General features: G+C 40.0%; 3 gene segments (V, D, J or C); 1 reads left to right on the top strand and 2 right to left on the bottom strand.

Annotated features, from left to right (window-relative positions):
• The first annotated feature begins 6,038 nt into the window (after nt 1–6,038).
• On the top strand, nt 6,039–7,740 carry LOC115788797 (Ig kappa-b4 chain C region-like). The segment is given in 2 exon segments: nt 6,039–6,189; nt 7,235–7,740. Coding segments are annotated over 2 exon segments (465 nt in total).
• Nucleotides 7,741–9,115: 1,375 nt separating this feature from the next.
• LOC115787758 (Ig kappa chain V region 3381-like) lies at nt 9,116–9,594 on the bottom strand. The segment is given in 2 exon segments: nt 9,116–9,435; nt 9,543–9,594. Coding segments are annotated over 2 exon segments (372 nt in total).
• Nucleotides 9,595–14,321: 4,727 nt separating this feature from the next.
• LOC115788801 (Ig kappa chain V region 3381-like) lies at nt 14,322–14,816 on the bottom strand. The segment is given in 2 exon segments: nt 14,322–14,653; nt 14,761–14,816. Coding segments are annotated over 2 exon segments (384 nt in total).

Here is a 14,816-nt window from a genome sequence, read left to right as displayed (position 1 = left end):
CACACTAAGGTTAATTATGGAGTTCCACAGGGTTCTGTGCTAGGACCAATTTTATTTACATTATACATGCTTCCCTTAGGCAGTATTATTAGAAAGCACTGCATCAATTTTCATTGTTATGCAGATGATACTCAGCTTTACCTATCAATGAAGCCAGATGACACACATCAATTAGTTAAACTACAGGAATGTCTTAAAGATATTAAGGCCTGGATGACCTCTAATTTCCTGCTTCTAAATTCAGATAAAACTGAAATTCTTGTTCTCGGCCCCACAAATCTTAGAAACATGGTGTCTAACCAGATACTTACTCTGGATGGCATCACTTTGGCCTCCAGTAACACTGTGAGAAATCTTGGAGTCATTTTTGACCAGGATATGTCCTTCAATGCACATATTAAACAAATATGTAGGACCGCTTTTTTGCATTTGCGCAATATTTCTAAAATTAGAAACATCCTTTCTCAGAGTGATGCTGAAAAGCTCATTCATGCATTTATTACTTCTAGGCTGGACTATTGTAATTCATTATTATCAGGCTGTCCTAAAAGCTTTCTGAAAAGCCTTCAGCTGATCCAAAATGCTGCAGCTAGAGTACTGACAGGGACTAGAAAGAGAGAGCATATTTCTCCCATATTGGCTTCTCTTCATTGGCTCCCTGTTAAATCTAGAATAGAATTTTAAATTCTTCTCTTCACATACAAGGTCTTGAATAATCAGGCACCATCTTATCTCAAAGACCTCATAGTACCATATCACCCCAACAGAGCACTTTGCTCTCAGACTGCTGGCTTACTTGTGGTTCCTCGGATACTTAAGAGTAGAATGGGAGGCAGAGCCTTCAGCTTTCAGGCGCCTCTTCTGTGGAACCAGCTCCCAGCTTGGATTCAGGAGACAGACACCCTCTCTATTTTTAAGATTAGGCTTAAAACCTTCCTTTATGATCAAGCTTATAGTTAGGGCTGGATCAGGTGACCCTGAACCATCCCTTAGTTATGCTGCTATAGGCCTAGTCTGCTGGGGGGTTCACATAATGCACTGTTTCTTCTCATTCACCTTATTTACTTTGTTTATACTCCACTCTGCATTTAATCATTAATTGATATTAATCTTTGGCTCTCTTCCACAGCATGTCTTTCTCTCCCCTCAGCCCAACCGGTCGCGGCAGATGACCCCCCCTCTCTGAGCCTGGTTCTGCTGGAGGTTTCTTCCTGTTAAAAGGGAGTTTTTCCTTCCCACTGTCACCAAGTGCTGCTCATAGGGGGTCGTTTAGACTGTTGGGTTTTCTCTGTATTATTGTAGGGTCTTTACCCACAATACAAAGCGCCTTGAGTTTGTTGTGATTTGGCGCTATATAAATAAAATCGAATTGAATTGAATTGAATTGAATGCAACATCTGACCCTGACATCCAAAGATTTAGGAGACAGAAACTGGAGGTACAGATGGAGAGGTGGTGAACTGATGGCAAGTTAGTATTCATTTAGATTCTGTGTGTAAAATCGCTGCTGTGAACAAGACTGCTGCCATGTGGAAACTGACTTCTCCAGTATCGTCTTCACCACCTGCACAAAAGCACAGATCAGATTTACAGCTTTGAAAGCCACTGATGCTCTGTAACGAAGAGGGTTTTCGTTACTTGTTTATATTTATGTGTATGGTTTTGGGTAGTAAATGTTGGGACACCTTTTGCACTTTATTAGCACTTGGCACTTTTGGACATACACTCAGAAAATAAGGACTCTTAAATATTTATTCTTTATTAAGTATTTTAATAATTGATATGGTTCTGTCTTCCAGGCACATGAGCAGTTACTCGGTGTGTGGCAGGCAGATGCTGTAAAATAAAGAATTAGTTTTAGCCACAATTATAATTGACCTGTGGTTAAGAAAAGTGTGTGTGTTTAACTTATACAGATATAGTGCAAGTGGGTTTGTGGTGTAGCAATCACTCACCTGTTTCTTCCTTTGTCCTTCCAGGGTGTTTCAGGCAAATGTGTCCCTGGGGGTCTGAACACTATTTAAAGGTTCCAGGAGAGACCAAGGAGGAAATTGGGTGGGGGATTTGTTTGGGATTTTTTAGGTATATTTTTAGGTGTTTTGTAGGGGTATTTGGTTTTATTGTAGATATTGGGTTATGGAAATGTTGGGGTGATGGTTTTAATTGTAAATGTTGTTGTTTGATTGTTTGTGTATTCTATTATTGTTAAAATGTGTGGTACTCCTGCAAGTTGTGGAGCAAGGTGTGGCTCATCAGCAGCTGGGTATAAAGAGGTTTTGTCTTTTGGTGGTTGGGGGCTCTTCTCTCTTTTGTACTTGGTTGGGTTGCTGGAAAGGTCACACCTGCTTCACAGAGATATGGAGTTAATTGTCTAAATTGAGCTTGAGAAATAAAATGGAAAATGGGGTATAAAAACAAAGTCTGCCTCCCATGATTTAAAGCCTTGCCACTCAGGGTCATCTTGGCGTTACATGCTCTAACAATCAATACACTGCATGTGGTCACTGTGAGTGTTCATAATGATGTCAACCAGGAAAAATTCACCATGAAAACTCATAAACACACATTCATATTTACAGAAGTTTCATTTTTGAATGATATCCCAGGGTGGGAGACACCACTGTTTCCACGATCATTTGGGAACATTAATGCAGCACGAGGGCTGAGCTGTGACTGCAGGGGGACGATGTGATTGGACAAACAGGATCATAAGCTTCATGTGTGTGAACATTCATGAGGTTTTATGGTTGAATGTGAGTGTTTAGAGGGTGTGATATGAGATGAATCATGTGCACATTTTCAGATGGACGGTGATTTATAAAGAGAACTTTGATTTTTAATAACAGGAACACCAGGTCTGTCCATCAGTTTCTGTGGAGCTTTACAACAACATATATGAATCAGAAGTATTAATGTAAAACCTTCAATTGATATAACTGAAGGTTTCACAGCAGCTTCATCCATAATGTGTTCACTTATCAACTACACAATATGTTCAATAATTATTAAACATACAGGAGGAAACTTTTACTTTTTTATGATTCCTGTTGACACTGAGCTTTTTTCTATAAATATTAAAAATATATTTTGAGGGGTGTGTCGTGTTGTTGTGTTTTTGACTGTGAAGGATTCTGATGCTGATCTTTGTCTTCATGTGTGGATTATTTTAAGTGAGGTAGCTGAGAAGTGTGAAGCTGAGGTACAGACATCATGGCTGAGCATTTTCTCATTAACTGTCACAGCTCAGTTCATGTTCATGTTTTCAGAAATGAGATAAAATGTGTGTGTGTGTGTGTGTGTGTGTCCTCAGTGAACTGTATCAGTCTCTGCAGTAGCTTCCAGCTGCAGCAGTCAGTTCACTTTCTGTTCAGTCTGACTGAGGGAGGTTTTTGTACGACTGTTTTTCACTGTGTGAACACATGCTGACTGTTGATATAGTGCAAACTCTGACAGTAATAAACTGCTGCATCTTCAGCCTGGACTCCACTGATGGTCAGAGTGAAGTCAGAGTTTGATCCACTGCCTGTAAAACGAGCTGGAATCCCTGATGCTCGACTGCTAGCATAATAAATAAGCAGTTTAGGAACTCCTCCATCTTTCTGTTGGTACCAGGCTAAATAGTGGTAGCTGTTATAAACAAAAACATTCTGACTGGTCCTACAGTTGATGGTCACAGATCCTCCCACAGCAGAGCTCACTGCTCCAGGCTGAGTCACTGTGATCTGTCCTCTGGACTCTGAGGATACAGAGACACAAACATAAAGCAGCTTGATGGTTTTGTCAGCTTCATTTCAGAGGGACAGATGTTGATAGAGGAGAGGAGTTTGATTCTCTGGACTTTACCTGTGAAGCAGCAGCAGAGGAGAGTCCAGATGAGGACGCAGATCAAAGTCATGTTTTTGATGAGGACGATTTCTGTGGCTTCTGTTGTGATGAAGGACAGCTGTCAGTCATCCAGTGTTCAACTCTCAGGACTATAAAGTCTCCCAGAGCACTGGAGCATGGTGCTGCTGATGCAAAGTGGCTCTCTATGGAAATGCTCTCACTGACTCACATAGGGATCAATATGATGATGCTGTTTATGGATCAATGACTTCATCACAATAATGACATTTTTTTTTCAATTTCATTTTAGTTTGTATGTAACTTGAATGGAAAGCTTTCCTCTCCAAATGCCCTCTATTATTTAAATGCTATTAATTTGCTTTCAAAGGAATCAACACTGTGAGATTGTTTTGGTTCTCTATGGAAATGTTCTGTTTGTCATTCTTTTCTTTTTTCTGTTTAAAGAAAAGAATGAAAAAGGTCAAAATGCCAAAATCAAGAAATTAGAGTTAAAGTTACATTTTTATTTGTTTGGGTGGACTTGACAGGGTTTTTTTTTTAAATACAATATTAAAGTATTTAAAGGTTGAGAAGTGATATCACTGAAATAAAATAGTTCACTGTTAATGTTTTAAGTTTAAATGTGCTGTTAGTCTGCAGTGGACATTTGCTCTCTGACTGTTTCTGACTTTGTTGTTTTGTTTTTTACTCTTTAAACAGGTTCATAGAAACATTGATGTTAAACTATAATTGCTGAAGAAAAGTGAAGAATTCATGTAACTGGAAATAGTGTGAATACTACAGACGAGAGATTTTCTCAACAAGATTTTTTCATCTGTTTCTCATTGTGAAATCATTTTAAATAAATAGATGAAATACATTTGAGTACTAGATGACAAAAATGTAATAATGCGATAAGATGAACTGTTACTGAAAAATAAAGATTTAAGTGTTTTACTAAATGCATTTCATTTATATATATATTTCTGTTCCAGTTCATTTATACAGCACCGGTTAATGACAACAGTCTTCTCAAGATGCTTTGAGTGATCTGATGATCTCCTGTGAGCAAGACTTTGGTCACTGTGGGAGGAAGAAGTCCCTTTAAAAAAAGAAAAGAAAAACAGAGCCCTCCAACAGATCCAGGCTCAGGGAGGCAAAAGAGAAAAAAGAGGAAACATGCTGTAAAACCATAGAAGGAAAACATGGAAAGATCTGTGTGTCATGGTATTTAAGTGTTTAAGTGTCGGATTTTTAGTGAATGCATTTCAGTTTGAGTTCTTGTGATATTTCTGAGTCTTTGAGAAGAGCATCATTTCTTTAACATGGAGAACAGATGGAAGAAGGTCAATGCTGCTGTCTCAGTGTTTGTCCATCAGAGCAGAACATCATTGTGGTGAATGTGTTCAAAAAGTTTAATGTAAAGCCCAACGTGTTTTTCTTTTGTTTGATCCTTTTATTGGATTTTCTTCAGATTACTCTGGTCAACAAAGATTTTGCTACTTAGAGAAAAATACCTGATATAAGGCATTTCAGGTATGCTGGTTCCAAATCTATAATCAGAATTTCTTTAGCACGTCAGGTTCTTGAGTTATGCTCATGTCAGTATATTTAGCTAATGTGTTGCTGTACTGTACACAAATGTAGAGTGAGCTACAATTTTGAAACTGAACAGATTTTAGCAAAAATTTGGGTGATTTTGTGGTGCTGAATCCAAATATGGTCATTAAAATTCAATGTGTTGGACAGAGCTCTCCATCTGCATGTTTTGGGAGGATGGCCTTCATCCCTCCAGCAGAGTTCAGAGTCTTGGAGTCTCAGTGGCGGCTCAGCACCGAAGTATTTACATGTTTTTGTGTCTTTTGTCAATACATATGCATCTTTCTATGGAGGGGATCAGCCAGTTTATCAGAGGATCAAATGGAAACGTCTCATTTGTAAATATTTACAGATATATTACAATTAACCTGTGGTCTCTGACAATAAAAATGTCGATATTTTATTATTATTAAAAATGATTTGAATCAAGCAGGTCTTAATTTACATGGATACCTTTTAAATCCAGTGAACATTCTATGAATTGGTGCCACTGTGTTATTGTGAGTGTTTGATATCAGAAGAAAGCCCCAAAACAACAAAAGTCCAAAGTCACACATTCCAAATCTATATATTCTTCACTGTAATATTTTCAGTTTTCACATCAGCTGACAAAACTGTACAAACAGTGAATGATTTTGTTGAGTTTGTTTGTCTCAGAGTCAGAGAGCCGTGTCTCTGTGCAGTCAGAGGTTTTTGTACGGCGGCTCAGTGAGTTTGTATCACTGTGGTGGACGTTTGGTGGAGGAACCAGACTGGATGTTGGAAGTAAGTCAGTCTTAGAACTCTTTGATTTCTTTTTCTTTTCATTCCTTTCATTTCCTTTAATATTCAGCATGTAGGAAACTTTTCATGTTCATGATTCATTATTTTAGAAACATTTTTGCTCTGAGAAACAAAGTCAGCTTTGGAAATGTAGATTCAAAACTTCTTTCTTTCTTTCTTTCTTTCTTTCTTTCTTTCTTTCTTTCTTTCTTTCTTTCTTCTTTCTTTCTTTCTTTCTTTCTTTCTTTCTTTCTTTCTTTCTTCTTTCTATAATAATCATTTGTTGTCAGACTCGTCATGTTTGCTTTGTTTCACTGAAACTGTGAAGTTTGAAGTTTAAACTCTGATGTTTTTATCGTGTCAGATGTTTCAAAGTTAGTTTGGAATTATGTGAACTGTTCAGTAACATTTGAAACCTCTATGAAGAACATTTGATGCTGATGAGTAGTTGTTCTTGTTTCCACTCATTCCTTCAGTCAGTGAGCATATTACTCCAGTTTTAGCTTCTCTTCACTGGCTTGCTGTCAATATTAGGATTCATTTGAAGATTTTATTGATGGTTTTTAAGCTCTGAAATGTGCTGGCACCTTTTTCATGTTCTCACTCCTGTCAGAGCACTGAGGTCTGCTAATCAGATCATCCTCAATATTCCAAGATTTAGACTTAAACATAGAGCTGACCGAGCTTTTCCAGTCGTTGCCCCGAGTCTCTGGAATGCCTTACCATTTCATATTAGAGCTGCCCGAACAGTTTCTACCTTTAAGTCTTTGCTCAAGACTCATTTCTAAACTCAGGCCTTTAATTGCAGATAAAAGTGTTTTGTTTTTAAATGTGTTATTTTTGCTGCCTGTGAAGCTCTCTGGTTGTTTAAATGTTGGTCAAACTGTGATGATTCTCTCTGTGCTGATGTGCATGAGAGCTTTCTTAAAGGAAGTGAAACAATGTGTGAGTGAGTGAGTGATGGAGCAGAAAAACATCTGGCAGAAACTTCTTCAAGGAGAACATCAAGTTGTGGTTCCTGTGCTCTAAGCTGATTGGTGTCTCCTAGGTGATGTGCTCCCTGCCCTGAAGGTGCTGGGTCCCTCCAGTGAGGAGCTGCAGCAGGGGAAGGCCACGCTCATGTGTCTGGCCAACAAGGGCTTCCCCTCAGACTGGAGGCTGTCCTGGAAGATGGACGGCAGCAGTGGCAGCATCGGAGGGGAGGAGAGCAGGACTCCCGCAGTGCTGCACAATGACGGCCGCTACAGCTGGAGCAGCACCCTGACACTCACTGCAGACCAGTGGGGGAAGGTGGGCTCTGTGACCTGTGAGGCCACCCAGGGCTCCCAGGCTCTGGTCTCAGAGACACTGAGGAGAGACCAGTGTTCCCAGTCCTGATGTGACTCACTGGGACTCTGATCCTGCTTTTCTTCAGCTACTGCTCTCTGTGTGCTCCAACTCTCTCTGTCTCTTTCTTTCTTTTTCTTCTCACATTAAAAGAAAAAAATCAAATCATAATATTTTCCATCTCATAAGGATAAAAAAATGCTAAAAACAATCTCCTCTAGTTTAATCCTTTTGTGATTGTCTGCTGTAAAACTGATATTTGAACTTTTCAAAAGAATAAAAATGTACTGAGTAAACATGTTCTTTGACTCCCTGAGTTTTACAAATATCAAAAATTTTGTAAGATTTATTAAGACGACCAAAAGAAAAATGGCAACAGAACACATTGAGTGTAATGTTGTGTAAAATGGTTGAATTCATTCTTATATCCACATTTAATATATTTGATAGATGCTGAGGCCATGTCAGTGGCAGATTAACTCTAATCTCTTCATAATTTCTAGTTTTGAAGCAGTTCTTTGACATGCATTTTATTCTGACCATGTGAAACAATATATAATAAAGATTAAAGAGCAGAGAGTCATCCCTATCTTTAAGGAGAGATCATTTAAAACAATTTAAGATGATTGATCAAAGTCTGATCAATAAATTATTGGGCAATAAATGATTAAACTGTGATGGAGCCTCACAGCAGGCTGGAGTTTAGACACTGGTTTTGGCAGAGATGAAGCAGGTGGAGACTTGAATGAGGATCTCTGATTGTCCAGGATGAGGTGGAGATGGGGAGGAGGCGGGTCGCACCAATGAGAGTTTGAAAGGCAGAATGAAAGAAGAGCGCTGAGATTTAAAGCACACAGAACAGAAGCTGATTGGCTCTCAGAAGGAGGGCAAGAAGATGATTGGACTCAAGTAATGATGACAGAATTGATCCTGACAGTGGAAGTGATGGTTTCAGAGATTTATCAATGCTGACGTGTAATGTTGCAAAGATGGACTGAAATGTTAAATATACAGAGTATAAAGAGTTTAACAATAATTGAGGAACATTGTTTGGTTCTGGCTTTTTTATGATCATGCTTAAACACACAAATGAAAATGAAAAATATTTAAAAGGTGATACATGATAATGTTTTAATTAAGATATTAATAAATGATGAAAGTGTTTCTGTTTGTGAGCAGCTCAGAAACAAAGATTGTTCCATTACCTTCAAGTGTTTCATTTACCTTTGAGCAAAATGTGTTACTTACAGCATTTTACTCAAACTCATGAAAGAATGTCTTTGCTCTTCACCTGAGTCTTCAGATTTATAAGATTATTGACTGTGAACCTGAGGTCAAAGGTCATGATCAAGCATTTTCTCAAACAATGTCATGTGACACGTCATAATTTTTTGGCAAATAAATAAAAACCATGAATCATGATCTCTGACAGTCAGTGATGTTTTAAAGTAATTAACTTGTCTTGATACATGTTTACTTGTGTGTGTGTGTGTGTGTGTGTGTCCTCAGTGAAATGTATCAGTCTCTGCAGTATCTTTCAGCTGCAGCAATCAGTTCACTTTCTGTTCAGTCTGACTGAGGGAGGTTTTTGTACGACTGTTTTTCACTGTGTGAACAGAAGCTGACTGTTGATAACATGAACACTCTTGCAGTAATAAACTGCTGCATCTTCAGCCTGGACTCCACTGATGGTCAGAGTGAAGTCAGAGTTTGATCCACTGCCTGTAAAATGAGCTGGAATCCCTGATAATCGGGTGCTAGTGTAGTAAATGAGCTGTTTCGGAGGTTTTCCATCTTTCTGTTGGTACCAGGATAAATGGTTGCTATGAATGTTCTGACTGGTCCTACACTTGATGTTCACAGATCCTCCCACAGCAGAGCTCACGGCTCCAGGCTGAGTCACTGTGATCTGTCCTCTGGACTCTGAGGATACAGAGACACAAACATAAAGCAGCTTGATGGTTTTGTCAGCTTCATTTCAGAGGGACAGATGTTGATAGAGGAGAGGAGTTTGATTCTCTGGACTTTACCTGTGAAGCAGCAGCAGAGGAGAGTCCAGATGAGGACGCAGATCAAAGTCATGTTTTGATGAGGACGATTTCTGTGGCTTCTGTTGTGATGAAGGACAGCTGTCAGTCATCCAGTGTTCAACTGTCAGGACTATAAAGTCTCCCAGAGCACTGGAGCATGGTGCTGCTGATGCAAAGTGGCTCTCTATGGAAATGCTCTCACTGACTCACACAGGGATCAATATGATGATGCTGTTCACTATAAGAGAGAATTTTTCACAACATATTTTCATGTAACTCATACAAACCCTTCAGGATTTAGAGACAGGTGACAAATTAAGGACAAACTTGAACCCTTGACCCCTACAGTGAGGGGATCTAAAGGGACACTTTGTTGAAATGGTTTGAGACCACTTCTTCCTTTAGAGTTGTTCTAAGTAATCTCCTTCATCCATTTCTATCCTGATGCAGTGGTGTCTTCTATGATAAAAATGTCTGATCACTGAATACTTCATACATTAATCACATGCTGTGTCCTTCAAGGCCATCATGAACATTTAGGTGATTCTGCACAGATGTGTTTAGAGCTCTCTGTCACCATCAGAGGTGGGAAGGAATGAAGCAGAAATACTTTGTTACTGTACTTAAGCAGATTTTTCAGGTATCTGTACTGTACTTCAGTTTTTATTTTTCTGACAACTTTTTACTTTTACTCCCTACAGTTTTACACAAGTATCTGTACTTTCTACTTCTTACATTTTCAAAACAGATTCGTTACTTTAGGTTTAACATCTGAGAGAAGTTTTCATTTCCGGTCACTGCGCGCCTTCAAACATCAAACTGATCTGAGTGTAAACGGGGGAATAAGAAGGGACAATTGTATCGGTGTATCCGTCCCTGCGGCTTACCACATAAAAAGAGACAAAAACATATAATTTATGCATCATTTATACTGCTGTACTCAGGGCTGACAGTGGACCAGAGTAGATTTTAGAGCCTGTACTTCTTCACTTTTACTTGAGTAAAGAAGTTAAATCAGTACTTCAACTTTTACTAGAGTATTTTTTAACATTATAACATTTTAACATTTTAACATTAACATTAAATTATTTGTACCTCTTCTTAAGTACAGAATGTCTGTACGTTTGCCACCTCTGGTCACCATCATGAACACCAAATGATGGGACATGTTTCTTCTTCCCTCCAGCAGAGCTCACAGAATTGGAGAATCAGTGCCAACGAGCACTGAAGCTGTTATGTTCAGTGGTGGCTCAACACAATTTATTAGAAATATGTCTATATTCATTTTACAATATTTATTTATTTACAGTAAGGTAAAAAGAAAGAACACCCTCTTTCAATTCTAAGGTTTTGTGTATTATGATATAATAAAAAAAAGTCCTTAGCAGGTCTTAAAATGAGGTAAATCCAACCTCAGATGATCAACAACACAACATATTACACTGTCATTATTCAAAATGCAGAAGCAGCATGTTAAAGATTAAATATACCTCGTGATTTAGCAGCTCACAGAACCACCTTTAGCAGCAACAATGTGCAGTAATTGTTTTCAGTATGACTTTATCAGTCTCTCACATTATTGTGGAGGAATTTTGGCCACTCTTCTTGTGGCAGTGACTGCAAAGTGTGCAGCTCCTGTGGCTGTAAAGCAAGTCCAAATTTTTACCTTCCACCATCGTGCTGACAGCTGGTATGAGGTGTTTGTGTCAAGGTGCTGGGTTGGTATGGGGTGTTTCATCAGTCTGTTACACCTCTAGGTGACAAGATGGTGGGATTGGCATCCTCCAAGGCAGACGGAGTTCACACCCCTGAGTGATCTGCTCATTGACGGCGAGGTATTTAAGGGTCAGTTATTCTCCGCCAGTTCGTTCGTCCTCCACGGAGTCTGCTAGAGGAGCTCGGCTCACCACTTGGAGAAATTACCATCTCTCATTTATTGGCCCTAACCTGTTCGCCTTCCTGCTGCCCTCCTCTGCCTGCCCACTCTCCACTTGTACCCAGCAGCTCGTCTTGGATCCGTCTCCTGTTTTCTGGACTTGTCTCTCAATCCCAGCTCATCTGCACGTGATGTAAGGTCACTAAGTTTCCAGTGTTAGTCCCCAGTTATCTTACCTGGCTTTGAAGTAACAGTCATTCCCTCTCTCCACAGCCATCACTCCTGTTTCTGGTGCGTGCTCAGACCAGGTCTCCTCCACTCCCAGTAATTCCTCTGCTCCCAAATTTGTATTATAAATTAAAAAACCCTGAGCATCTGATTCTAGTTGTTTTGTGGGTCTATTAGGTTAGGGCCATGACAGTTTGTGCTGATATGCTGACTTTGAGTCTTGCAGTTTTTTTGGGTGCAGTTTTGCAAACCTAAGCTGTGCTGTCATGTTCTTTTAGAGAGAAGAGGCCTTCCAAACAAGCCATACTTGTTCAGTCTTTTTCTAAGTGTAGTCATGAAGTTTAACATGTGTCCATTAGTTGAACCTCGGATCCAAGAGGAACAATGAAGTTTTTATCCTGGTTGCAGAAAGCTGGGCCAGCTCTTTATCCTCTCAAGGACATTTGAGTGTGTGTGGGAGTTTGTCCATCCAGTCTACATGTGTTTTGTGGACTTGGACAAACCATTCAGTCGCTTCCCTCAGGGTGTCCTGTGGCAGGTGCTGCGGGAGTATGGGGTGTCTGGCCTGTTGTGGGTGTTGGACTCCACCAGGGCTGCTCTTTGTCACCAATTCTGTTCATAATTTTTATGGATAGACAGCAGGGGAAGGCCACGCTCATGTGTCTGGCCAACAAGGGCTTCCCCTCAGACTGGAGGCTGTCCTGGAAGATGGACGGCAGCAGCAGCAGTGACGGGGAGGAGAGCAGGAGCCCTGTGGTGCTGGAGAATGACGACTTCTACAGCTGGAGCAGCACCCTGAGGCTCACTGCAGACCAGTGGGGGAAGGTGGGCTCTGTGACCTGTGAGGCCACCCAGGGCTCCCAGGCTCTGGTCTCAGAGACACTGAACAGAGACCAGTGTTCCCAGTCCTGAGCTGACTGGGACTCTGCTACTGCTCCCAGTCTCTTCTCTCTGTGTCTCTGTTTCACTCAGAGTTCAAAATTCATCTTTTCTTGCTTGTGGCTTTGTTGATGGTTTGAATACTTCAAATAATAAAAACAATATTCAAATAGTTGTTCCTGTGTTTCAATTTAGCTGCTGTTTGAAATGAATGCATGTGTGAGCTTGTATTGCTGCTGCTGTGTGGACATAAATCTGCTGTCCTGCTGTGTAGTCCTGTCTCCATCTGGGGAGAAGAAAGAAGCCGTCATCATGTAAAATCCTGAATAAGGTTAGAGCAAAGACAGAGCAGCTGTGCTTCCTCTCACATATTTCTGTGTCTCAGCTTCATGTAGTAACACCTGTGTGCAGTAATGTGACTTTTATGAAGCTTTTCATGTTGCTTTAAGATGATTTTAATAACTTTGGCTTGAAATTTATAACTGAGAGTTCATACTTGATGATCAAATCAGTACATTTCAGGGGTCTCATTTATAAATGTGGTGAATGAAGAAAACATGGCCTGAAATAGACGTGCATCATTTCCACTGCAAAAGTTGGAATTTCTAAAGCTGAAGTTAACAGGAGAAGGTGTGAACCTGAATGCAACGTCTGACCCTGACATCCAAAGATTTAGGAGACAGAAACTGGAGATACAGATGGAGAGGTGGTGAACTGATGGCAAGGGTAAAAATGAAATATGACTCACACATATCATTTCAGATGCTGCTCATAGATCTACTTTATATTAACATTTAAATCAGCAGTGTTATTTGTTTCCCCAAAACTAAGTGTGAATACTTTAAACCTCCAATTAACAAAAACTCATAAACACACATTCATATTCACAGAAGTTTCATTTTTGAATGATATCCCAGGGTGGGAGACACCACTGTTTCCATCACCATTTGGGAACATTAATGCAGCACGAGGGCTGAGCTGTGACTGCAGGGGGACGATGTGATTGGACAAACAGGATCATAAGCTTCATGTGTGTGAACATTCATGAGGTTTTATGGTTGAATGTGAGTGTTTAGAGGGTGTGATATGAGATGAATCATGTGCACATTTTCAGATGGACGGTGATTTATAAAGAGAACTTTGATTTTTAATAACAGGAACACCAGGTCTGTCCATCAGTTTCTGTGGAGCTTTACAACAACATATATGAATCAGAAGTATTAATGTAAAACCTTCAATTGATATAACTGAAGGTTTCACAGCAGCTTCATCCATAATGTGTTCACTTATCAACTACACAATATGTTCAATAATTATTAAACATACAGGAGGAAACTTTTACTTTTTTATGATTCCTGTTGACACTGAGCTTTTTTCTATAAATATTAAAAATATATTTGAGGGGTGTGTCGTGTTTTTGTGTTTCTGACTGTGAAGGATTCTGATGCTGATCTTTGTCTTCATGTGTGGATTATTTTAAGTGAGGTAGCTGAGAAGTGTGAAGCTGAGGTACAGACATCATGGCTGAGCATTTTCTCATTAACTGTCACAGCTCAGTTCATGTTCATGTTTTCAGAAAAGAGATAAAATATGTGTGTGTGTGTGTGTGTGTGTGTGTGTGTGTGTGTGTGTGTGTGTGTGTGTGTGTGTGTGTGTGTGTGTGTGTGTGTGTGTGTGTGTGTGTGTGTGTGTGTGTCCTCAGTGAACTGTATCAGTCTCTGCAGTAGCTTCCAGCTGCAGCAGTCAGTTCACTTTCTGTTCAGTCTGACTGAGGGAGGTTTTTGTACGACTGTTTTTCACTGTGTGAACACAGCTTGGCTGTTGATATAGTGCAAACTCTGACAGTAATAAACTGCTGCATCTTCAGCCTGGACTCCACTGATGGTCAGAGTGAAGTCAGAGTTTGATCCACTGCCTGTAAAACGAGCTGGAATCCCTGATGCTCGACTGCTAGCATAATAAATAAGCAGTTTAGGAACTCCTCCATCTTTCTGTTGGTACCAGGCTAAATAGTGAGAGCTGCCAGAAACATGAACATCCTGACTGGTCCTACACTTGATGGTCACAGATCCTCCCACAGCAGAGCTCACTGCTCCAGGCTGAGTCACTGTGATCTGTCCTCTGGACTCTGAGGATACAGAGACACAAACATAAAGCAGCTTGATGGTTTTGTCAGCTTCATTTCAGAGGGACAGATGTTGATAGAGGAGAGGAGTTTGATTCTCTGGACTTTACCTGTGAAGCAGCAGCAGAGGAGAGTCCAGATGAGGACGCAGATCAAAGTCATGTTT

The sequence above is a fragment of the Archocentrus centrarchus genome, chromosome 11, assembly GCF_007364275.1.
Source record: "Archocentrus centrarchus isolate MPI-CPG fArcCen1 chromosome 11, fArcCen1, whole genome shotgun sequence".
Taxonomy (NCBI): Eukaryota; Metazoa; Chordata; class Actinopteri; order Cichliformes; family Cichlidae; genus Archocentrus; species Archocentrus centrarchus.
The sequence above is the reverse complement of the archived record's forward strand: the minus strand, read 5'-3'. Positions and strand labels throughout refer to the sequence as shown.